The sequence below is a fragment of the Drosophila mojavensis genome, unplaced genomic scaffold (genome assembly GCF_018153725.1).
Source record: "Drosophila mojavensis isolate 15081-1352.22 unplaced genomic scaffold, ASM1815372v1 contig_136, whole genome shotgun sequence".
Classification (NCBI taxonomy): Eukaryota; Metazoa; Arthropoda; class Insecta; order Diptera; family Drosophilidae; genus Drosophila; species Drosophila mojavensis.
Window position 1 is genome coordinate 18,031,261 of NW_025318667.1, and position 26,612 is coordinate 18,057,872.

Consider the following 26,612-nt stretch of genomic DNA (forward strand, 5'->3'; position numbering starts at 1 on the left):
AATTGTGCGGTAATTGAAAAGCTCGCCAAGCCAACGCAAGAAGTCAGCAGAAGCGAATAAATGTGCATAGTGCTGGGAATTGCTAAAACCAAACTCAATGATCTCTCAATCTAATTAACTGATATGACTCTCGATGCACATCTATAAAATCTGCATATGTATATAAGAAATTGCGATTTGTGCAGCGATATCGGTTGGTAGAACACGCCCGATAAGCTTGAACAATTATGCAAGCAATGTCAAGGCATTCGTATGACTGGAAATAAATATGACGCGATGGTCCAAACAACAACTGACAGAGCGAGCCGCACGACCGCCCGACCGTCCGTCCTCGATGGTTAACAATCCAGCGTTGAGTGGATGCCAAGAGGGCGCGCTGGGCGGGGCTGAGCGGGTGCTGATGTGCTCAGCTAGCTGCTCCACATATGTATGTGTGCATGTATATATAGACGACCCTCATGTTTATGAGCTGCACTGGCGACGCGCTGACAGCTGACAGCACCACCCGCTCCACTGACCCCAAAGACTCGAAATGCTGTTGCTCTTTAATACCCTATCCAGCTGGCCACTTACAGCTCTTGATAAGAAATTGTGATAGGGCTCAAGCCTGCATCAGGCTCTCCTATCCGAGAGTGAGAGAAAGAAAGACAGCGAGAGACTCGTTGATCTTGTGTTATCCAAGCTGATTCTATAAAGTCTCTCTAATTGGAATCTAATTGGAAATCCTCAAAATCACATAGAATCAACCGTATTTAGTGTGTCTACAGAGCAAACACTAGCGTCTACATAAAACAGTCTTAGTTGAATTTAGTTTCTTTATTTCACTCTCTCTCTCTCGCTCTCGCTCTCTCTCTCTGTCACACACTCTCTCGCTTTGTATCCATGCAGCTGGCAGTGTTGCAGGATGCGGGCATTGGGCGTGTGGCGTGTAGCTGTATCATATATGTATGAGGTATGGGCATTAGTAGGTGGGTTTTTATGAGCCAGCAGACATTTTATTGCATGTGCGCTGGGCAGCGCACTGTCTGAGGTTATTAAAGTTTCAGGATTGGTGTCAAGTCTCATTGCCTGCGGCTGCTGCTGATGATGGTGACGACGTAAGCAGCTGTCTGTGCGTGTGTGTGTGTGTGTGTGGGCTTGCGTGTTTGCGTGTGTATTAGTGCATGTGAATGCTTTATTTTATTGCTGAAAAGTGCAATCATAAAACGTTCAAGGCCCCCATGCTATGCAGCGATAAGCAGCAAGCAGCGAGCAGAGAGCGGGCAGCGAGAGTGCAGCGCGACGCCCACTAAAGGGGTGTCAGTCCTTGGCGTTGGACCGAACGAAACGATGTGCATTAAGGCTGGCACTTATGTGGCATGCTTTTCGGCGCATTGGCCCCCGTACGGCACTCAAATGGCATACCGAATATATTGACATCATTGGCCGTTGCTGCCTGCTCGGTCGGCTGACATATTTTTGCTGGCCGCAGAATCAACAAAATAAACACATAACAACAATTTGGGCCGCCAATCGACCAACTAAAAGCCCATAAAAGCTTATTGAAACAAATCAAAAATGACGGCAACAGCAACAGCAACGGCAAAGCACAAAGACGCAGCGGAGCAGCCGAGAATGCGAAAAAAAAAGCAGCCCAAATAGATAAATTTTACACTCGAAAATGAATGGCGCTCGGGGTGGCAGCTCTAATAAAGCTGTACACCATCAAATCCAAGTAATGGACCAAAAAAAAAAACGACCCGAGAGAGAATAAGAGAGTAAGTAATAGCGAGAGAATCAGAGAGCAAGTGCGAGCGAGATGGCAAAGCCATATAAACCATGATAGCAATAAAAGCTAGACGCTGATTGAGTTCAGGTCACACTGCAGTTGCTCTTGGAAATATACATTTAATTTTGCATAGGTAAAGAATACATTAGAGAAATTGTTAAAGCTTTCAGATTCGTATCATATTAACTAAGATTTCAATATTTAAATTTAGTTTTAAGTTAATTTATATTAACATAAAATATAATACAGAAAGCATGAACTTTAAAAGTTGCTTAGCTAAAAGCTTCTTAAAGCTTTCTGCATACATATACTGTATATACTGTGAGCAAAGCTCCTTGTAGATCTCAATAAACTCAGGATATTGGGTAAGATAGGCAGTATAACAAATTGTGTGAAATATTTTTTAAAGCACATCCATTCGAATTAATTATTAATTAATAATCCTAACACTAATCTAATCAAACTCTCCCTTCTCTCACATGGTATACGAGCAAAAGGTTCAACTATTCCTAATAGATCAAACTTACAAATTCATATCTCTCTCAAGTCAAGGCTTAGTACTAAAAGGAAATTCATATCTCTTTCGGTTTAGACTACATAAATAGTATGAGCTTTTACCACTACAAGATATGCAATGCTACAAAATGAATTTGATTCAATTTTTCTCTTTTATGATATTTGCAATTTTCAGCTGAAGTCTGGCAAGTCGCTCAACTCTTTGGCACAGAATTGTAACAAGGGCAGCAAAACAAATGGCTCAAGTAACCCAAGCCCAAAAAGCAAGTTACGCAAAACATCAGCAGCAGCAGCAACAGCAACAGCACCAGCAGCGGCAACAACAAAAGCTACAGCAACAATAAGAGCAGAGTCCAATCATCTGGGCCAACAAACCAGACAACCAGAGAACCTGACAACCAGACAACCAACAGACAAACGACACGACGGCCATTTGCATTGACTGCCATTGTTCAGAGTGGATAAAGAAAACTGTAGCATGCTCTATCTCCCTTACACACACATCTGTGCGAGTGTGTGTGTAAGTGTGTGTGTGTGTGTGTGTGTGTGTGAAAATTGAAAATTGAGTGAAGCAGTTTTATGATGTTGCTTTGTATTATAAATCAAACACGAGGCGGAGGGGAGATGAAGGAGGAAGGAGGGGTAAGAGACACACGTAATTGTTGTTGTGCAACTGATAAACGCGAAAAGCTAACAACAACAACAGCTCGGAAGAGACATCCGCCAAAGTAGGCTAGGGAAAACTGTGGGAAAATGTGGAGCAGCACAGGGAAATGGGCAAAATGTAAATTGTGAAAAGCCAATGCTATAGACGCTGCGGGTAAGCAATGCAAATATTTGCTGGAAAATAACCCGTAAGTAAATATGAGAATTGAAGCGAAGCGGAATGTGTGTCTGAATATATATGTGTGAGTGGGTGAGAATGCGTGTCTGTGCCTGTGTGTGTGTGTGTGTGTGTGTGTGTGTGTGTGTGTATGTCAGTCAACAAAGGACATTGGATAGCTGGAAGCGGTCATTGTTGTTATGCTTGTTGCGGCTGTTGTTGCGGTGTCACAGCAGCCGACACTTTGCATGCTCGAGCCCAGTTGGATGCCAGCAATACAAACAGAAAACCGGAAACCGGATAAAGCATAACGGATATATGTATGTGTGTGTGTGTGTGTGTGTGTGTGTGGGAAAAATCTGTTACTGTTACGGATATATGTTCGAGATGCGGCATCTCTGCTAGTAGCTAGTCAGCCAGCCAACCAGCCAACCAGCTAGTCAGTTGTATGCCAAAGCTAATTAGCTAAATCAACAATAAAAGTTTAACAATTACTGTTGCACAACTGTAAAGCAGCTCTAATGATGATGATGTTGATAAGCAAACAAATTTCCATTGCCCCCTCTTGCCCACTCTAAAATGCCAAAAATGTTGTTAACAGCTTGAATCGGATTATTGTTGTTGTTGTTGTTGTTGTTGTTGTTGTTGTTGTTGTTGTTGTTGTTGTTGTTGTTGTTGTTGTTGTTGTTGACTGAGGACCCAAGTAAATAAAGACCATGTAAAATCTGTCACACAGATCTGTCGTTATGTATGAGTTGTTTTTTTTTATGGTGAGGGTGGGCGGGGGGGCATTATATGAGGGGTCATGTGCTATAATTGTATTTTGTAAACCCGACTTGTTGCACATACATATTTTTCATGAACTTTTTTAATGGCTATGCCCATGATGAGTGAGACATTAGATGGGTACTTCACATCAAATATTATATCATTAACGGCATCAGAAATCACTTATAAAATCATTAGACTAAACTCAAACAGAGCTGACTGCAAACTGGAACAGTTCGCTGTACATTATGAACTGCAATAGACGTGTGCTGCGATCTCTGATACTGTTAGCCATTGTCCAGCTGGCTCAGCAGGTGAGTCTTATGTAGTGGGCCAAAAGGAATTGGAGTGGAAAGTCTAGATTGAAGCTAGAAATTGATTTGCTTACTGTGATCAAACTTTTATTTAAATTTACAATTAATAAATGTTTTTTTTTTTCTTTTTAATTATTTTTTAAATTCAATAAATTTTAATTTTATTTATTAATATTTATTATATTTTAAATAATGTAAATTCAATATATGCTCAGTTTGCTCATCTTTTTCTGTCTCTCCCTCCTCTCTCTCTCTCTCTCTCTCTCTCTCTCTCTCTGTCTGTCTCTCTTTCTGCATCTTTTAGTACTGCTATTACCTGAAGCTGCTAAGCTTCAGCTCTTGGGACACGCCCACCTATAAGCTCGAAATGAAATTGCATGTGCGCAACAATTCGATGTCATCCGTGACAACGGTGCTCGAGGAGGTGCCCGTGCCGCAATGGCATCTGATCTTCATACAAAATCCGAGCAAGCGCCGCAATGGAATGAGATCGGACACGGTTCGTACAATCTACAATTCGACGATCAAGACGTGTGATTTTTGGAAATACATACGACGCGTGAATGCGTGGAATAATGCAGCCAAGCTGATCATATCGGGCGGCGGCAGCAACATGAGTCTCGACTGCCCCCTAAAGCGCGGCACCTACATGATGAACGTCATCCAGGTGCCGCCCGACACATCCATACTGAAGTTCATGTATCAGCCGAATGCGATCTACACGGTGCTCGGCACCGTCTACTCACTGAATCCCAAAAATGGCAGCAGGCGGGCCATGTGCCACTACGAGGTCAACTGCACCATCATCAAGCACTGTTAATCAGTCGAGTTTTGTTTAATAACTCTCCTTTTTTTTTTGGCTTTTTTTTTTACTAGTTTATAAATGTTGCAATTGAATAAAAATAGCGAACGAAAAAAAAAATGATATATAATATATGTATATATAAATACATAGAATAGAGTGGGGTGGTTGACCACGCCCGCATCAACTGAAAACATTGCTAGTCGAGACCGCTGCCCACTAAAGTCAGCTATAACCTCAATTGGGAAGAGTCGAGCTGAAATGAAAACACAAATCTCAACAACTGGGCAAAGCGTGGCACAGTGTGCTAAAATATAGTAAAATAGTGTTGGAAATTATGAAAAATTAAAAAATGAATATATATATATTTTTTTTTTAATATAAAAAAATAAAAATAAAATAAAGAGAAAATAATCATATTGATTATAATAAAAAAAATATATATATTATAAAAAAATATTGATAATAATAAAAAAAAAATGATTATGCAATAAAATTGATAAAAAAAAAAAAAAAAAATATTATAAAATAATATTGATAATAATAAAAAAATATTATAAAATAAAATTGATATTATATATGAATTAAAATGAATATACAAGAAGCTGAATCACTGCATGATTACAAATTGTAACTTGGAATGCAAGTAAAAATCTTAACTAACTAACTAACTAAACTAGAGAAAGGCAACTGCTGAGCTATGATTTCTATTTGGCTAAAGAGCACAATAAAGTAGTGTTACCTGTGTATGTACATATGTATGGCTATAGATCACAGCAGACTCTCTCACACTCAGGCGCCCATAGGCTGCCTGTCTTTATCTCTTGCACTCTTCTTCTACCTGCTGCTCTTAATACATTTGAATGAGTGAGTGTGCATTATTAAGAAGAGAGCGGACTTAACGCTGGCAATTGTCAGGCAACAGCAGCCGAGCAGCTCAGCAACTGACAGAGCAGCAGCAGGCAGGAGGCGGGTGGCAGGAGGCAGCGCGCCGCACAGCAATCACAATGGCTGACGACGAATGTGGCACTTGCAACATTGTCGCTGGCTGGACACGAATAATTGTGGCAATCATATTTTATGCAGCATTTGCATTTGCAGTCGCAGTCGCAGTCGCATTTGCATTTACATTTGACTCGCATGCGGCACGCATCACTCAATTTGCATGGCAGGGGAGTACACACATATGTACATATATGCATATTGTATATGTAGAGGAGCATATATAAATATAAATATATGCATATATTTACTTATAAATTTGCAAGTACAATATTACTTGGAAATTTGTGCAACTTAAGTGCTTGCAACAATTGGGAGCAAATCAAACTTAATTAGCACAAAGCCAAGAAAAATATTTTCTAAGCAAGTACAAAGTGAAGGAGGCGGGCAACGGTTGGCAGGTGTGTTTACGGTTAAGCAAATATGGGCGTGACTGATTTACAGGGCAGAGAGCTTGGTTAAAAAATAAGCAGCTTTGGGGCAGCCACACACAGCTCCCCACACACACAAACCCCTACCCACACACACGCACACACACACACAAAGGCACGCAGGTAAAACCCAAAAGCGAAGACAAAACGAAATCCCTTAGGCTGACTGTAGGCGTGGCATTGGGCGTGCTGCTGCTGCTTCTGTGCCTTTACTTTTCTCTTTTTGTTTTTTGTTTTTTTTTTTGTTTTTTTTTTTTTTTTTTTTCAGCTAACCCTCTTCTTCTTCTTGCTCTTCCCTTTTTTTGTAGCTGTTGTTTTTGTTGGCCTGGAGCGTGGCACGGCAATTGGCATAAAATATGCGCCGCTTGCATGCCAGAGACTTGTTATTAAAACATAAAATTTGCATGCAAGCCACAAAGCTAAGCGACTCAAGCAGACGCCAAAACCACGCCCATTTGGCCAGAGTCAAGATAAAAATACGTGCCAGTATATATTGTATGCATATATATATATATGCATATATATGTATATATCAAGTTATATAGAGTCGACTGTATCAATGTAACGTGCCCCATAAAGCCAAAGGCAAAGGCACATTTGTCTTTGGCACACCTGGCGGGGGCAGTTCTCGCACAGGTAAGGAAGTTGGTAACTGAGCCAAGTCTAAAGCTGTTTAGTTGGCAATCGAATTGAATTGCCTTTCGGGAGGCTATCAAAGGAGTTTACTTAAATATTGTCAGCTTCTGCTGCTGCATATCTACTTAAACTACTATCTAAATTTACTTGTTCAATAAAGTTGAACTCCATCTATCTCTCTCTCTCTCTCTCTCTCTCCCACTGGGAGCACCTGCTGTTACCATGACAACTAGCCATGGCCAGCAGCAGCATTTGCAAACACAAACGGTGACAGCATAAATAGCAGAGCACAATCAATCCGCTCGGATATTGTTGGCCTCACAGCAGCCACAAAGGAATGCTGCAAATTTGTAGTGTTGCTTGTTCATGTCCTCAGCAGATGATGTGAGCATTATTTGTTTGAGCTGCATGCTGCACGTGTAAAATGCAGAGACGAGAGCAGAAGAGCATTTCACATATGGAGACTCACAGCAAGTTTGTTTAAGGCCAAAGCAAACCAAAAAGGAAAAGGAAAAAGGAAAAAAAGCAAAAAAGAGAAAAAGAAAACCCTGTGCCCCGAGAATTTTTTGGCTAATTCGATTTCGCTTTGAAGTCTCGAGTGTGTTTACAGTTTGTCTGAATGAATCTGAAGTGGCCCACGCAGAGCATTTAATTTGCTGCTCCTCTCACTCTGCCTCCCTCCCTCTCTCTCTATCTATCTTCCACTGCCACAGCCTTTGTACTTGCCACACGCAAATATTTTGCTCCGTTTTTTTCTGCTATTGTTTTATTACCATTCCCTTTTTTCCCACGCCAGTGCAACGCTGTGCATTGGCACTGCGCACAGCCTCCACCCGCTCACAGATCAGAGCACTAACAACCAACAACCAGCAACCAGCAACCAGCAACGAGCAACAGCAAAGGCAAACAAACAACTATTTAGCATACGCCCCTGCCTAAAAGCGTGCAGCTGATTTTTTACAGCTCTGTGCGCGTATTTTTAATTATCCTGTGCATGCCATGCACACAGCAAATGAAACTTCAACTTCAGATACCCTGTGCCGAGCAGAGAAATTAAGTAATAGCTTTCAACATACTGCAGTAAGACTAAGTGTAGCTGAGTCTTCAGCCACCTCTTTGAACCACATCTATATGGGGCTCAGCAGCCTGATATACTTTAACTATTTAACTATTCTGACACCATCCTCAGCTCACACCTATTGATCCAACTCTTGACTTATAAAATCTATAAAATATTCGCTTTCTTCGCCTTCACAATGTTTTCTGCATTTGTGTTCCATAGTGCTAAAAATATAATTAGTTGATATCTGTTTAAATAAAAATAAATTAATTAATCAAATTAAATTAATTCATAAAAAAAATTAATTAATTAATAAAAAAAAGTATTAATAAAAAAATATAATACTGAAAAATTAAACAAATTAATAAATAAAAATAATAAAATATATAAATATAAAATAAATAATACAAAAAAAATATATACAAAATATTCTATTTATACTATTATTTAATTTTTTTGTTTTTCTTTTTTTTTTCTTTCTCATTATTATTTTGTATTATTAATATACATAAAAATAATATTAACTTAAAAATATATTTTTAATTTTAATGACAGAAAAATTACTATCACATTATTTTTTTTTATATTACTGCGTGTTTTTGTTTTAAATTTAATTAAAATGCACAAAATAAAAATCGCCAAATTATAAAAAAAAAATTTAGGACTGGAAGATAAAAAAAATTTAACAATAATTAAAACCAATCTTATAAAATCCAAGTCATAATTTAAAAATAACTCTAGTTAGAAATAAAAGTTAAGAGCTGTTGTTGGGAGACGTGCAAATAAATCATCAGCGCAGCACAAACCACCCACTCACCCACACACTCTCTCTCTCACACACACACACACACACATAAACACACTGACACGGCTAGGCCACCCACTCGCGCATAGAGAGATATAAAAACAACGGCAGCCAAATGGATTACAGGAGCGAAGCATTAATAACGCGCACGTCCAGCTCCACCAACTCGAAATAAGCACGAAAAATAAAAAAAAAAAAAAAAAAATTCCACTTGTTTTTATTTGCATCTCAATCATATTTAGTTAGGATTTCAGCTGCATCGCAAATGTGAAACGATTTACGGCTCGCTTTCACACGCTGGCTCTTGGCTTTCATTTGAATATGCAACTTGAGCTGATTTCGAGGGATTACAGCGCAACTGTGTTCAGTGAGTGTGTGACAGTGAGCTGAAATGCAATTATATAGTATTTATAAACGAACGTAATGCGACTTCTGCGTGAAGCGAATTACAGCGGTCCACAAATTCGAGGGAAAAGTATTTATATTACAAATAGCGAGAAATGCAAATGCAAAATGTCGCGGGCAATTCCAGATGATGTTAATCGAGTGCCAATTGACGTCACGCAAATGTTGAAGCTTTATAAATAAAGCCAAACATGAGCCATGACAATGGCCAGGAGAGTCTAGTTAACTAGCTGGAAATGAATTTATTACTACTTGAAATTCTATTGCAGCTGCCGCACAGTCAATTCGCTGGAGCCGAAACAACGTTTATGTCTTTGTCAAGGGATGCTGAAAATTCTTTGGCTTAAGCAAGCCCACATAAATCCGAAGCCAGACGAATGCACAGTTAAAGTATTTAAAGACTTTTCGCAAGGCTTTTTCACACATGAAAATGCTGCAACAATTTTGTAAGAGTGTTGAAATTTTGGCTGCCTTTGTGGCAACTGAATGCAAGCAGAAATTAATTAAATATAACATATGTATATTTGTAGGCCAAAGCAAGATGAACATAGCAGACAAGGAGTATTAGGATCTGATTATCAAAACTATCAAAATTTCACGAAATATTTCGTAGAGCTTAGCACTTGAGGCAGTTAGCTCTTGAGTACGTTTACAGACTGCTAATTATAAATGAATGAAAATATTATGAAAAGAGCTAAAATATTTGGTATATACTTAACTCTCATATTTATTTATGACAGCGTCAAGTGCAGACATTTGTTGGGCTCGAGCATATATTTATGACGCGCAGCAACCGACATTCAAAAGCTAACGAATGGCATAAATAAGTCTACTGCCACGCCCCACACACGCACACGCACACGCACACACACACACACACACACACACACACATCGCATAAATGTATGCTCGGTAGGCAATCATTAAGTGTATGTAATTTCCCTATTGCATATTTTATGCCAGGCAGCTGCTTCGGAACCCTTTCACTCACGCATCAGCGACAATTTAGCGTCATTAGACATTAGTGAGGAAAACTAACTGCACATTAAACATTTACGAGTGGGTGCTTATGGCAAAATAATATTATCAGCAGCCCCTCAACGATCTATCCATAGTTTTCAGCCACTCCCACACACACATTGGCAAACGACATTTGCTGACCGAACATTAGGAAAATTATAATGAGAAGCGGAGCCATATAATTGAACAGAGCCACACAGAGCCATGGAGCAACTCGGATCAGCTACAACTGTTCCTACTTAAATGCCAGCCAGTTGCTTATCCTTAACCTCATGTCACCCCCGCTCTCGTCCTCGTCACCGTCCCCGTCGCCGCCCCAACTCCTGTTCACGTCGTGCGTCGTTCCGTTTGCATAATGACGACCCACGTGCTTGGCCTCGAGAAACCCAAACAGGTGTGAGTATGTGAGTGCGTGTTACCTATGCCACATACACGCACACACACACACACACACACGCACACGCACATATAAACATACATATGCCTCTTTTTTATTTATTTTTATTTCATCATTTTCTTTATTTTTTTTTTTTTTTTTTTTTTGCTGTTCCTGTTCCGTGTTTCTTTTTCGGGTAGCCTCCTTTCCTGGTAATTAGAGTTTCATGTTTCGCAGCCAAACAACAAACGGAAGCCGCTCGCAGGCGTTACCAACAACCAGAACAATAAGAACAACAAGAACATACATTTGCCAGGCAGGCAGCAGGCAGCAGGCAGCTGGGTGGAGGAACGTGATGCTTAATTACAGGCCATTACCAAATATCACACATACGCCATGTGGCCAGCGGCATGGCAGCAAGCACAATCCCAGTCAAACTAAATCACTATAAAAAAGAGAAGGGAAGGTATGCGAATATATGTACATGCAGCTAACATGCCCACTTTAACGAAGATTAAATGCCCTCACAGTATAATTGCCTCGACTCCTAATGATATTTGATTAGCACGAAAACTCAAAAAGCTGAAAAGCCGAATACATAATACATATTGTGTTATGCCTCCGCATATGACAAGCGACACAAGTTGTATCGCTGCTGCCTTTGATTTAAGCTTATTTACTTAAATGGAATTCATACCCCTCCCACTCCGCAAGACGAAGCTCAATTTGTATGCCATCAGCGCAATTGATTCCTTCACACCTAATTCAACTGGCGCCGACTAGTTCTGGGCTTTATTACTTCGGTTCAATGACATGGATATGTTTGATGTGGTTCACACGCAGACAGCGTGAGAGACAGAGAAGGGGGAGGGGAGGGGCGGGGTGAGAGAGCGGCATATAAAACACTAGCAATCGAGCAAACGAAGCTACCAATTGCATTTCGATTTAGATGCTCGACAAGTATATATGTCTCTCTCCCTCTCTCTCTCTCTATCTCTCTCTCTCCATATATATATATATATATATATATATATATTTATATATGCATATTATATTTCCATGTGCACATTGATGTATATAAAAATACATATATGTATGTGTGTATATAGAGTTTCTTTCCATTAGTTTTCAGCTAGCCAAGTTAGCGAGTCAGCCGTGTCGATAACCCAAATAGCTGCCGCCCTCTAGGCAAATGCAATTTAATAGCAAGCAGCCAGCAGTGCAGCGAGTCACGGCAATATTTAGATTACACGACACACCGGCAAACATACACACACACACACACACACACCGACACACACACTGACTCCGGACTCCTGTGAGCCTCATTGCACGCCCTCATTTGGCCCCACTGGGCCGGTCTCTGTTTAATAGTATGCCAGAAACCGGCACGAAATAATTGTTTTCCGTTGAGCAATAATTTTCTATACCTTTGCCGTGCTGGCTGCCGCTAGCTCGGCTCCCTAGGCATTTCCACACCCACCCGCCCTCTTCCGCCAGCGCCAAGGTGCCAACTGGCCAAGCAAAGCTGCCAGCAGCAGATCTGCCCACTGGCCAGCCCAGTCCAGCCCAGTCCAGCCCAGCCCAGGCCTGGCCAGTCCACTGGGCCGGCTGGTTCGCTTTACTATGCGCGGCACAGCAAATTGAGTTAAGTGTGTAAAAAGTGCCAAGCCCACAGTTCAAGCAAAGTAGATTCGGTTTTTGTGGCCAACTCCGAGGGGCAGCAGCACACGCTTGTCTCTGGGGCGTATGTGCAATATTTTGTGCGGCCCACTAATAGCTGATTAGCTTTTTAGCTGGCAGTGATATACGCTCTAGCGCTCCGCTCGGCGCACACTGAGCTGCCATGTTCTGCCCACAAATTCATTAAGTGGCTCTCTCTTTCTTTTTTTTTTTTTTTTTTGTGTATGTGTGTGTGTTGGTCACATTCAATTGCGCATAAATATGAAACAGTTAATGGGTCTGCCAACAGATATTAACGAGCTGCATTAAACCAAAAAAAAAAAAAAAAAAAAAAAAAAACTTTGCTTAAGCATGTTAATTCCCCAATGGCTAATTTTTCCACTCAATGCAAAATGTGTGTAAAACAACAACAACAACATATCTGACATTCCAACAGCGTTAATTTGCTTTATAAAGCATTCGAGTGGAATATAACGAGAATTGCGGAAAAAATGAGTTACATACTTTTTATCAAATGGCATAAATATATTTATATTATATATGTGATATGTAATATATGTAAATATGTAATATAAATATAAATGACTATAAAAATAAATTACATGTATATATATAAGATTCAAACGGCTTTTCGTTCCTTACAAAATCTCAATTGTTTACCTCATTTTTTTTACCCTGAACCCATACAGAATGAGAATTCAGCGTATATTACTTTTTTTTATAAGGTTGAAAGAAGCTTAACAGCTTAACATATTCATGTATAACTGATGTTTTTCGATAATTGGCCGTATCGATAAAAATCGATCATTTTTAATTTTTTTAGCCTGAAGCTATACATTTTCGATATACTGTTTGTTCAGGGTATCGTCTAATCGCGTGGAGTGAATCTCGTTTATGTGCTTAAAGCAAGAATTTTTATCGGGTAATGCATTATTTTGGAGAATGCCTTGAATATTATGATATACATCGTATACTCCTAAATATACTTGATTTACATCAAGAGCCCAGCCTATATGGTATTCCCAATCTTATACAAATTTGCGTTTCATGTATATTTTATTATTACATCCTTTCACTATTAATATATATATAATAGTTGCATATGAAACTGCTCTGATTATTCTTAAATATTTCTCATTCAGCCTCTAAGCTGCATCTATTTTAATTTTTTTTTTTTTTTCTATACTATATTTATCATTACAGATTTGCTAGCACTCAAATTTGTATTTAATTTATCATTTACATTGTTGTTGTTTTTTGTTTTCTTTCTTTCTTATTTAATGCGATCTCTGGAAGAATAAACACAGCAAACAAACAAGAGGAAAAGCTATGGGTAAATGCAATTTTATGATCTCATCCGGTGAAAACAATTTCCCTGTTATTGTTGGCTTCGTTTTACTTCATTACCGAACGGTCAGCGGTGCAGCGGTGGGTGAAGGAGACTGGGCGAGTGGTGATGGTGGTAGTGGTGGTGGTGGTGGTGGTGGTGTTGGTGCCATAGCTAACTTACATTGTTGCCGTCGCTCGCCTCATTTGCGATAATTTTATAGATCCTGTAAACTAAAGCACCAAATGATGGCCGCTTTGTATGCGTAACAAATGGCAAACAGCCAAGAACAACAATTCGAAAAGTGAGCACTCCACGTGCCCCCACACCACCAGTAACACCCAACCACCCACGCACACCCACATACCCACGCACCCATACACACGCGCACACTTTATCTGCCCATCCTGCTGCTGCCATTATGCCCATCAATCCCTCCGGCTGCCACATTGTATTGTCAGGAAGAAGAAGCACAAAAAAAAAAGAAAGAAAGAAAGAAGGAAAGTATATTGTATATATAAGCAGAAAAGTAGGGAAGCAGGCAAAACCAACTACGCAGCGCTTTTAAAAAATTTGTTGCCTCTTTTATGAGCAGCTCCTTCGACAGCTCCTGCTCCAGCCCCAGTTCCAGCTCCTGCTCGTGCTCCTTCTCCCTTTCATATTGCTGGCATTTCACCTGCTTTATAACTGGTTTTCTTTGCGCGCTGCTGTTGGCTTTAAATACTTCCTTCCCGCAATGCCATCCGCAGCAACCATTTTAACAATTTACACTTAAGTATTGCAAGTGCAGGCTTTGTTAGCCCTCAAAACGGAGACGGCAAAGGTCGTTGCAAGTGCGAAGAGCGTTCTGCTGGAAGCACTCATCAACTGCAACAACAAGGCTGGCCACTTGCGGTGTAACCTACGCGAAACCCCATAAATGCCAGTGGAGCTCTGACTTCTATGCATATTTGTATATGTTAACTTGCTGCGCTGCAGATAATTGAGGTATCTAGTGAAAGCCTAAGCTATATTTAATATGGATGAAATAGAATATGAGTGAGTAATCAATGCATTTTGTTCGATATTGAAATATCACCTCACTCAGCGAAAAACACCCCATATGCCAAGCGATCCGCTAAATAACATTTGATCAACTTTTCGAGTTATGCCTTAGGTCTTATGTCGTATGTCTTACTGCTTAAATGAATCTAGCTAAGATTCTCAGTAAGCAACAATATTTGTCTGTCATTTCCAGCAACCTCCTTTGAATCGAAAAATTTGATCAGCAAGTCATGTGAATCCAAGCTCTAAATTTAAAATAAATACTAAACTTTTGGGTGCCTTATTAATATTAATACATGAAGTCATTTCACATTTAATAAATTATTCAATATTTTAGTTGTAGCAAAAATAATGTATATATTTTTATTATTAAAAATTAATAAAAAAAATAATAAAGCTGAAAATATTAGTTTTAACTTAATCATTTGTTTATATTAAATTTTCTTTTCCATTATTTATTAAATATGAAAAAATTTCAAGGGCTAAAAGGAACTGGTAAGACGATCGAAGGTTGATATTATAGGCAAGGGCAGTCTTCGAGTGGTTTCGAAACACTAACTCTTAAATAATGACTTCTAGTAACTCTAGGTCTAGCTAACAAGTTGGATGAAACATTTTAGTTCGACTGAAGCTTTCCTATAAGAATTCATCAACAAACTACATATGTGAATAGAGAGGCCGACAAAAGTTGGCATTGCATTTGCAGTATATGAACAAGTCATATTATATTCATTCCAAACAACCAACTATTTCTCTACACTTTCTCAGCCAACTGTGATATTAAAGTCGTTCAAGTCCATTTAAATCTGCTTGTTTACAGGCAAAACACATTCGAATATGCGAACGAAATTTCAAATTAGATTGCAGCTGCCAGAGCACAAAATCGGAGAAAAACTCTTAAAAACAATTTTCGGAACGAAGCAAAAAACCCGCGAATTGGTTGTCATGCTGATTGAAATCAACAGAGGCATAAATTCGCAGAAAAAAAAATTATGAATGGCGTATTTTTTCCATGGCAAAATGTAACTAATGTAACTACAGCTATACAGTAAATAGTAAATAATAGCAAACAAGTGGATTCGCGGAAAAGCAATAATAATAACTAATTTTCCAATGAAACGATGAAAGAGACAAATGAATGTAAGCCAAGTTGAGTGAAAGACGGCGAGCAAATGTAAATTCAACTACTATTTGTATTGGGTATTTGAAATATTTCGATTGCTTTCTGCTGCTGGCTGTCAGCGCCAGGATATTATCGTCCTGCTGCTGGGCTCGGCTGGGCTCGGCTGGGCTGGGCTGTGCTGGGCTGGGCTAAGCGCTGACGTCCTGTCAGCGTCTTGGCGAAATGAATGCGAATGCCGAAGATGTTAATGATGGCAGGCCAATGGCTGCTGGCAGTGCAATAGCAAATTGCGATATTAACAACAATCTCAGCGATTCAGTGTGGAAAGCACGCAAGGGACTGAGAGAGAGAGGGAGGGAAATGTATATTATAGAGCGAGAGAGGGAGAGGGAGCTGAGGCAGCAGAAGTTACTGTTGTGATTGTGTCAGCAAGTATTGAAAAATAAATGCAAATTGTAGCATGAAAAACGAAAATTTATCAAATAATATAAAGGCAAAGAATGAGAGAGAGAGAGAGAGAGAGGGAGAAAGGGAGAGAGAGAGAGAGTAGAAAGTACAAGTGATTTAAATTGTGCTCTGCTTTGACACAGCTGATAAGCAGATGTAAGCTGGCAATTACATAAATTCATACAGCTAGCCACGCCCACTCACACACACACTCACACAGAGTCAGCCGCAGCTAATAGCTAGCAGGTTAATACAAGCACAGGCCCAGGTTTTGCTTGTATTGAAGCGCGTGTCTCACATATCGCCGCATGGCGTATGCTGCATGCCACATGCCACATGCCACATGCAACTTGCTGTTGTTGCTGTTGTTGATTGTTTTGCATTTGCAGAACAGTTTTTAAATGAAATTTACATAAAATTACGCCATTGCCTGCCTCATGCCTGGCGAACCAAACTAATTTATGTAGATTTTTCGCTGCATCGCAAACAAACACACACACACACACACACACACACACAAACATGTACGTACATATGTGGCATGCGCTAAATTGTTTTCATCCCACATTAAGCGTCGGTCTGACCACACAACTAGCTAATAGAAGGTTTATTAAACTTTAATTATTATTTATTTTTTTCCACACTGATGTGGATCTAGTTATCAATTCTAATTTTAGTTATAGCATTACAATTGGCTTAATAAGGTATATGCGGCTTATATTTTCGCTAATTGAAATTTTATTTTCAATTTAAATATCAATTTTATTCTGCTCGAATTTATAGCGAAACACATTTTTTCGTTTTAATTTTTTATTTTTATAAATCTACAATTTTATCCATTTAAATATGCAAATAATAAACTTGAATAATATTTGTTTTTTACTATATATATTTAATTGATTTTTTCATTGATATTTATTGAATATTTACAAAATGCCAGAGCAAACTCCTCCTCCTCTCAGTTAAAATTTCCCAGATTTCCATTGTCTCTTTGAAGTTCGTATTGGCATCGCTTTGACGGGATTGCCACTATATTTCTCACCTGTTTAAAGCTCACTCAGTCTCTGCCTCTACCTCTGCCTATATCCTACCTTTACTGTGCTTCTGCCTCTACCTCTGTCTCTACCTTTGCTTTGCCTTTGCCTTTACCTCTGCCTCCCCTTCCCACACTTGATACTTCGCATAATTTATACCTCTATCACTGTCTCACCCACTCTCTGTCCCTCTCGCTCTTATTGCCGGCCTGCGTGTCTGCCGTTCCGTTGTGCTGTCAAAATGTTTTTGTTCTATTTGCCGTTGTCAATTTTTGTTGTTTTCTTTGGCTCGTGTTTAAGAGCATGAGAGTTTCGATATAAGTGTGTGTGTGTGTGCGTGTGTGTGCGTATGTGTGTGACATGCAAATAAATGAAAACCAAATAGTATAAAATAAAATAATATGAGTTAAGCTAAAAATAACAGAGAAAGCACCGTTTAGGTAGCTACTGAGTCCACCTGGCCAGCCTGACACACCTGGCCCAATCCACCTGCCATGCCGCCCATATGCGACAAGTTCACGTTTTCCTTTGGAGAATCGCTGCTGGAGGCTTCAGATTTTCTGTTATTTTTTAGTGAGTGTCTTTAAGTATGCAAAAAAAAAAAAAAAAAAAAAAAAAGAGAGAGGAAGAAATGAAGAAACCAAAAAGAGAACAAGTTGTATGGGCGGGGACGGGGTTGGGGGCGGATGCAGTGCCATACTTAAGCACAGGTCTATTGACACGTTTAGCAACGCCAACAAGAAGCCGTTAAGACAAAAGAATAAAGCAAGCGCAAAAAAAAAAGAAAGTGGGAAAAAAAGAGGAAAAAATGGAAAGGAACAAAACGTTGTACGCGTGACAGTCGCTGGAGCCAAAGGCGGGCACGTGTGCAGGTAAGCAGGTGGGCAGGTGGGCTGGTGGGCTGGTGGGCAGGTGGTCTATTGGGCTGGTGGTCTAGTGGGCTAGTGGAAACTGGCACAGTTCGAATCTTGGTCGATTCGTTTATCTTTAGGTGAAATACCTGGAAAATCCATACAAATTGCCATGCATCAATATGAGATGCGAGAAATTGCCATCAAATTATTGATGAGCGCAGCTTGGCGGGCCACATTTTCGGATACCCTGACAAGTGGCCATCCCGACCAATTGTGTCCCCCAGCCTGAGTCGGGGCTAGACAATGTGGCTGTGTTGTTGATGCTGTGCGAGATTTTTTGCTTTCGCTGCGATCTGTCCACAATGCTGGAGCAGTTAGTCGAGTCAACTCAGCTGCCATAAGCCGCATTCAGGCTCGATAAGGGTATGTGAGCTGCGGCTTAGTGAAGTAAGCTTGCTTTTTTCTTCTTGTTCTTCCTCTTCTTTTTTTCGCTAAGTTCTCTATCTGCTATCCGAGCAGCAAGAACAATGGAACGCTTGGGTGTGCCAAGTGTTAATCAGATGGGGCAGCTTGATTGATAGAATGTAAAGCAATTTGTGTATCGATATAGCAAGAATAATGTCATTGTAGTTGTTGTTGTTGTTGTTCTATTACCCATTGCTGCTGCTGTTGTTGTTGTTGTTGTTGTTGGTGTGCGGGCGTAACGAACATTTTCCCTTTTCCAAGTGCCGCCTGCGAAACGTTTCGCACTTGTAATTGCATGATAAAGTGCTGCCAAGTGACGGTCGTGATTTGATGAACATGACCACACACTTGCAACATGTTGCAATACTAGCAGCACACCAAAGAGACAGAGAAAAGCCGCCAGACAGACAGACTGACTGGGCCAGAGGGAGTATGAGAGGGGGAGAGAGCAGGAGTGTGCATAAAAAACGGATTGCTCGTTAGAAACTCGTGTGAAGCTGCACCCATTTGGCCTTAAGCTAGAGCCAAGTGCTTTGCCTTGCGCTTCGTCAACCCTTTAAGCTGTGACCATACACCACTCCGCACACACACACACACACACTGACACACCTACACACTCATCGGGCTTTTATTGTTTCCCATTTAAGCATCTCTTGAATGTTACGAGCGTTCCATAAAAAAGGAAAACGGGCGATAAAGCAGAAAGACCCAAGCAGATCCTCCGACAACATATGGCTGCCATATACCATTTGAAGTGCTTTAGTTGTTGCAATAGGTGTACTTAGGTGTGCATGTGTGTGTGTGTGTGTGTGTGTGTGTGTGTATCGCCTGTTGGGCTGGGCATAAATTGAGGCGTCGTTTAACAGCACTGCACGTTGGCTTTTTTTTAATAGCCCATACATATTCATATGTATATGTATGCATGCGCTGGTGCATCTACATGCCCGGCTGTTTGTCTCCGTGTGGTTATATTGCCGGCAGCCTTATTAGCCCATTTGCCAAGCAGCTAATTTAAAAGTCAGTCTTAGCTCTAAAGCCAAAGCCAAAGCCAAGCCAAAGCCAAAGGCAAAGCTGAGTGAAGCCAAAAACTTTTCTGAAAACTGAGCAAACAAAAAGAAAACTGAAATTTTAATAACTTTCAGCGCTGTGTGCCAAAGAGAAACATTTAGCAATCAAGCAAAAACTTTATAATTATATTGCTGCAATAATATTCGACACTGTTTACTGTAATGCAATAAAGAGCTCTTCATCAAAAAGTTTTGGATGATGATACTACATAGCCGAATATGATAATCTCATGCCAGCCTATTGCTAAATGTAAAATCGCTCACAATTTATGACACCCACAGCCTATGGGTCACTTATCACCAGCCGGACGGACGGAGTGAGCTGATAACAGCAGAGAGCTGGCAAACAAACAAGCCCTCCGGCCGGATCGGCGCAGTGAACCTGAACCGCGGAGCAGCTGTTGTGAGGTGGCCTGTTTCGCAGCGCAGAGCAGTGAGCGAGCGACACGTCAGGCCAAGCGGCAGAGCGAGAGAGAGAGAGAGAGAGAGAGAGAGAGCGAGCAGAAGAGCGAATGATAAGCGGCCAGCCTCACTCTCTCTCTCTGTATAAATAGGTCGCTTGGCCTGCGCATCGACTCATTCACTCAGTTGTCTAGCATGGATCGGTGGCAGAATCGTGTTGCGGTCATAACGGGCGCCAGCTCGGGCATTGGCGCTGCCTGCGCCAAGGTCTTGGTGGCCGCCGGCTTGCAGGTCGTTGGCCTGGCACGTCGCACCGAGCGACTGGAGCAGCTGCGTCAATCACTGCCCAAGGAACAGCAGGCGCGCTTCCATCAGCGCACCTGCGACGTCTCGGCGGAGGCGCAGGTGAACAGCGCCTTTGAGTGGATCGAACAGCAGCTGGGCGGCATCGATGTGCTGATCAACAATGCGGGCATCCTGCGCGACGGCCATCTGCTGGACATGCCCACCAAGGACATCACCGATGTGCTCCAGACCAACCTAATGGGCAGCATCTACTGCACCAAGCTGGCCGCCAGCAGCATGCGTCGCCGCCAAATGGCTGGCCATCTGTTCTTCATCAACAGCACCGCCGGCCTGGCTGGCTACAATCCCGGCCACATCGATCCCAGCCTCAACATCTATACGCCCAGCAAATTCGCCTTGACCGCTGTGCACGAGATTTGCCGCCAGGAGCTGATCACACAGAAGTTGAAAATTAAGACAACGGTAAGTCGAAGAGGAGAAAATTGATAAAAAGTTGAAGCTCAGCAGAGAAGTTAAAGTTAAAGTGTTTGAATTTTTGCTGAAGACAATAGTTTGGAAAAATATTCAAATCCCATTTGCGAAAAATACTTCCAGTGACTCCGAACAGTAGCTTTGCTTGATGACGTCAAATATTGTATTAGTTAGGCTTTAATTAAGTCTTTAAATAATTAAAGAATTTTGATTTCTAAATATATAAACAGCCTGCAGTTGATAGTAGAATTTGTGCCTAGTCATGGATTATGTGGAAAGTTTTCTTGTTAGCAGTCAAAAGAGTCTGTAACAAAAATAGTTTTTTTTATTTTATTTTTTTTTTTTATAGAAAATATTTTCTTTTTTTGTTTTTGCTTAATAGCAATGAAATATTAGAAATATATTTTTATTTGTTTATATAATATATAAAAATATTTGTAATAGTATTTCTTACTGTTTTTTATTTATGCTTTTTGTTTATTACAATATTACTATTTTACTACTACTACTACTATTTTTATGCAGCACTCCTATTTCAATACATATTTTTAAAATCGTAAAAAAAAAATATATATATATATATATATATACATATATATATATAAAAGTACCCTTTCTAAATATATTCTGTTCATAAGAATAGTATGTAGTAGTAGTAGATAGTAGTCAGTAATAGTAGTATTTTCATGAACATCACTGTATTTGAGGAGATTCAAGAAATTTTTCTTTATGAAGCATATTTCATGTAATTACTATACTACCCAAAGAAAGAGTATTAACTCTTCATACTCTTTCTAGCTTTTCGTATCTTCCTACTACATATACATAAGTAGTATAAATCATAATAACACTTAGTCAGCAGATAATAATAGTGCGGCCATAGGCAAGAGGTAAATTAACTTACAAACAGTTGGTATTACGACGCATAGATATTAGATTTCAGAATTGCCGAAAATGACGGAGCAATTAGAGTGCCCAATAAGCTCCCTGAACTCCCCACAGCCAAAGAGAGCAGCAAAATAAATATTTCTTCTACGTTTTCAGAGCATTTTCCCCGGCTGGGTGTCCACGGAGATAGTGCCAGACGAAACTAAAGCCCAGCTGGGCGATGTCATCCTGCAGGCCGACGATGTAGCTCAGGCGGTGCTCTATGCGCTCTCAACTCCGCCGCATACTCAGGTGCAGGAGATAACGCTGCGTGCGGTTGGCGAATGGTACTGATAGCGCTTATCAGCTGATATGAAGTGTGCACGTGCTTGAAGTTCTTGTTGTTCTTGTTGTTGTTGGTGTTATTGGTGTTGCTTAGGCTATGTAATCAACACCTAATAACAATCAAATGAACTTGACAACTCAATGCACAAACACACACACACACACTCAGACACATAAATACACACAAATAAATACACATACACACACACACTCGTACAGCTTGTTTGTTTGTTTGTGTGCCTTGGGCCTGACTTGTTTGCGTAGCAGTTGGGGGGCCATTGGGCGGGGCACATTTCATTTTTATTGTAATTGTTATGATTATTGTTGTTGATGTTATTATTGGCCGTTAGAGTTTAACAACAACAGCGTCAAATAAATAATTCAGTTTCATACATTAATAACGGACTGTAGAACAGTTATTGCAACCACAGAGCCACTCAACTGTGGCCCAAACACCGACACCAATCACCACGCCCCGACGCACCTTGCGGCTAGTCATTTTTAATACGCGACCAATCGATACTTCAATTAGCCGGCCCAAGAGCTATAATATTGACTTGTTAGCAGCACATGTTAAATATTCAGAATGGCTCCCCCTGAATAATTGATACCCTGCACCCACCCACCCAGCGCGTGTCCTTCAGCTAACTGGAAAACTGGCACTTTAACGAATTCCCGTTCTCTCTGTGAGTGAGTGAGCTTCAAGTTTTTTTGTCTAATATTTGGCAGAGTAATAATACAGTTGGCTGCCGAGCAAAGAAACTGTCAACACAACACTAATGAACCAAGAGCAAAGCTCCGTTTGCTAAGGTCTCTTGGCCCATGCTTCTACTTAATGGGCAGTGTTTGCTTTGTACAGGTGACAGTTTCCAAAAGTTGCTGATTGAGGGTGAGAATTTCATGTAAACTGTATATATTTTATTTGTGATTTATTTCTCCGAATTTCTTGCCCACTGCGTATACTTAATATTGTTGATTGTAGGTGAATAGAACATGTAATAATAGAAAAAGGGTTGCATAAGCGGCAAAAGCAAAGAATCAACTGCTCGGAAATCTTCAGGTAAGTATTATCTGTCAATTGAATCAACATTCTATGCACTGCGCTGTGCTTCAATAAGTTAATTAACTAATCTATGGCTGCTGCTGTCTAATGCCTTTAATTCCAATTCAATAGAGCTGATTAAGAGAGTCGAAATGCGCTTAGAAACAACTCAGTCGATTTGGAGCCACATGAGGAGCTTCCTAACGGCAGATCTCAACACGATTTGCTACTCAGTCAGGCCTTGAGCTCTGTTAAAAAACAACACACACTCACACACGTTAAAAATGTTGTTTAATTAACGAAATTGCAACATTAGCGGCACAAAGTTCAGATCTTAACTCTGCCACTCCGATTCCAGTGCACACGTTTTGCCAGAGGTTTATTTTGCGTGTAAAGCGCTGTCGGACAATCCAGCACAACTCGCTGTTGCTTTTCCCCCATGTTTTCTTTATTTTCCTATTTTTTTTTTTTTTTTTTTTTTTTTTTTGTTTTGCGTGTTTTCTTTTCCCCTCTTTGTCAGCTTTTGCTCGGTTGCCATACAAATTCTTTGGCTACAGCGGAAAACGCAAACTTTTTTCAAACCTTTTAATGACAGCGCATAGCAATCCTTTTTTTTTTTTGCGCTGCGTTGCTACTCGTAACACCCACATGAGCAGCCCTTGCCAGTGTGCGTGTGTGTGCGTGCGTGTGCATGTGTGTGTGGTTGATAGGTTCAGGCAGTGTGGTTGGGGCAGAGCGAGCACACACTGCCTACAACTTGGCAGCTGCGTTGTTTTAAGCCCCATGAGGCAGCTGTTTGTCTGCCCGACCGCTCGGCCGGCCCCAGCTCCTGCCGCTCACCTCCTGCTGGCGCTGCCAGCGCTGCTGCTGTCTATGCGCTTGTCAGGCACCCAGTTAGACAAGTTTTGTCAGCCGCAGCTTTGCACTTCACTTCACTTATTTCCGGCATTTTGTTTTAATTAAATTTATGACAAATGTCATATAGGACAAACTTTTCGCAACAACAACAACAACAACAACAAAGCAGCGCAGCACCAACAGAAAATAACAAAAAAAAAAAATTGCATTCAACACTTTGAGCTGAGCATGAGGCAGCCGCTTTAAGCAAATATTGAACACTCACATACATACACACACACACACATATGCAGCTCATAAGTCATCTCTAAGTTTTGAGTTCAAGTTTTTGCACCGCCTAACTTCAAATTAATATTCAGGCTTAAAGACTTTAGTCTAGTTTTCTACCACTACAAATTTGAAGAAACTTTTAAAATTTACGAGAAAATTGCCAATAAATGGAAAAGGCCAAAGTTTTCATTGAATTTCAGATTAATTACTGCAGCTAAAATCTAGATCCATCCTAGATTTCATTCGATATTATTTATGCCATGAATATTTTATTTTTCCACAACGAAATTGAGAACTCGAGACAAAAGTTTCTTTCACAAGTCTCGGCATTAGCCAATTAGAATTTATTACAACACTTCTAGGCAATAAATTATAAATTATGTGAATTAAGCATTTGGGTAACACATGGCCTAATGTAGCCTGTGCAGCGCTTGGCTTTTGGAAACTCATTTAGCAAAAATATAACTGGCTGGGCATATACGGAATATACATATGTATGTATTTAAATAATAAATACTTTTTTGAGTTTGTTGAGCTTAAGAATTAGACATAAAAATAAAATAAAAACCCGTAAAAACGTTGCTGTCGGGCTTTACCGACTGCAGAATACTCATTCACGGCAGAAATGCAGTTTGATATATTTTCAGATTTGCCACGCCCTGAATGGGCATAGATATGTACATCACATCTTATTGGCTTACATACATAAGATTACACAAAATCCATATGCTCTTCTCACACTCGAAAATGAGTATAATTTATGTGGAATTTACTTAAATATTCATGCAAATTTTTGTGACATTTTCACTCCATTTATGAGCTCAAAAGTGAAATCTGAAAAATCTGGGGAAATCATACGCAATTCATATATGGAAACTCGTCTATATGATTTAAGATAGAAGAAGACATTGTGTTTAGCATCATATACGTCACATACAACATTGTTTTCTACGTTTACTTTAGCTAGGCACTGGCCTAGCTATGCGGTGACCTTTGTCCAGGACATTGTTTGGCTTATGGCCCGGCCCCTATGCATGTGGTCAAACGTTGTCTGCAGCCTCGGGCTGCACACAAAATCCAGTGGATAATTTTGTATAGTTTGTGCACCAAAATTTCTATGGGTGTGGGTGTGTGTGTGTTAGTATGGGTGCAGATGTGTGGTTTGTTGGCTCGCTTTAGGCCTGGACAAAGGCATTTTTAAGCAATTTAGGCGGCTGTTCGAGCTGACCTGCTGCTGGTCCCTCTCGTTGTAGTTGTTGTTGTAGTTATTCACTTATATTTAGTGCTCCTGGTATCGACATCTAACTACCGAATGACAACAGAGCATACACGCAAGAGCACACACACACACACACATGCACACACATGCACCAAACATATATTGCATAAAATGTGCTTTGATAGAGCGGCCAATCGAGAGGGAACAGTGCCCATGCACTTGATGGCAATGCAAACAGAATTTAAAAAAAAAAAAAAAAAAAAAAAAAAAAAAAACTACTTCAATAAATAATAAAACAAAAATGAATTTTTCTGTCGTTTTCGTATACCAAAAACAGGAGATATTTAAAATACACAAGTCGACTTTAAAGTTGCCCTAACAAAAGTTCGATTTACTCAATTTAAAGTACGCTTTGAATAAAAAGCTCGCACAACTGAAAGCTCGATTCAATTATATCCTTGGAGCACTTGCCAAATGGCATTAGCTGCCGCCTGATTGCTCCGAGCTGAATAATGTTTGACTTGAGCACTTAGCTGTTATCTAAGAATGGTCTCTGGAGCATCTTTCTGCTGGTTATCAGCCACAGAGATGCAGTAGGGTATGCAATTGCTTTGTAAGCTCAAAAATGAAAAAAAAAAAAAAAAAAAAAGAATTTGTTTACCAACTTAATATGCTTTTAGCACACTACATGCCAGCAGGAGCAGGAGCGTGAGCAGGAGCAGCAGCAGCAGCGGAAGCAACCGAGAGCCCAGGCTCGCTGAGCTCTGTGGTTGGCCTGAAGGAGATGTATATGTATATGTATATGTATATGTATATGTATATGTATATGTATATGTATATGTATATGTATATGTATATGTATATGTATATGTATATGCATATGTATATATGTATATGCATAGGCACTTTCCATAGGGGCTTTGCTTTAGCAATGAGCACTTGACTGATTAGATATGGGAATTTTTGAATGCGCTACTTTTGACTTGAGTCGCAGCGTCTTTGGCAACATTTGGCTCGAGGGACTCGGTAGTTGGCAGAAAATTTGCTAAAATATATGCAACA

General features: G+C 40.2%; 2 protein-coding genes across 2 annotated transcripts; both read left to right on the plus strand.

Moving 5' to 3' along the window:
* Nucleotides 1-1,730: 1,730 nt before the first annotated feature.
* Nucleotides 1,731-5,068, plus strand: LOC6584144. Its single transcript, XM_002009767.4, has 2 exons — nt 1,731-4,189; nt 4,494-5,068. The coding sequence occupies exons 1-2, from the start codon at nt 4,124-4,126 to the stop codon at nt 5,007-5,009; spliced, it is 582 nt and encodes a 193-aa protein (XP_002009803.1). The 5' UTR covers nt 1,731-4,123; the 3' UTR covers nt 5,010-5,068.
* Nucleotides 5,069-20,352: 15,284 nt separating this feature from the next.
* On the plus strand, nt 20,353-22,371 carry LOC6584145 (farnesol dehydrogenase). Its single transcript, XM_032732154.1, has 2 exons — nt 20,353-20,940; nt 21,994-22,371. The coding sequence occupies exons 1-2, from the start codon at nt 20,368-20,370 to the stop codon at nt 22,168-22,170; spliced, it is 750 nt and encodes a 249-aa protein (XP_032588045.1). The 5' UTR covers nt 20,353-20,367; the 3' UTR covers nt 22,171-22,371.
* The last annotated feature ends 4,241 nt before the right edge of the window (nt 22,372-26,612 follow it).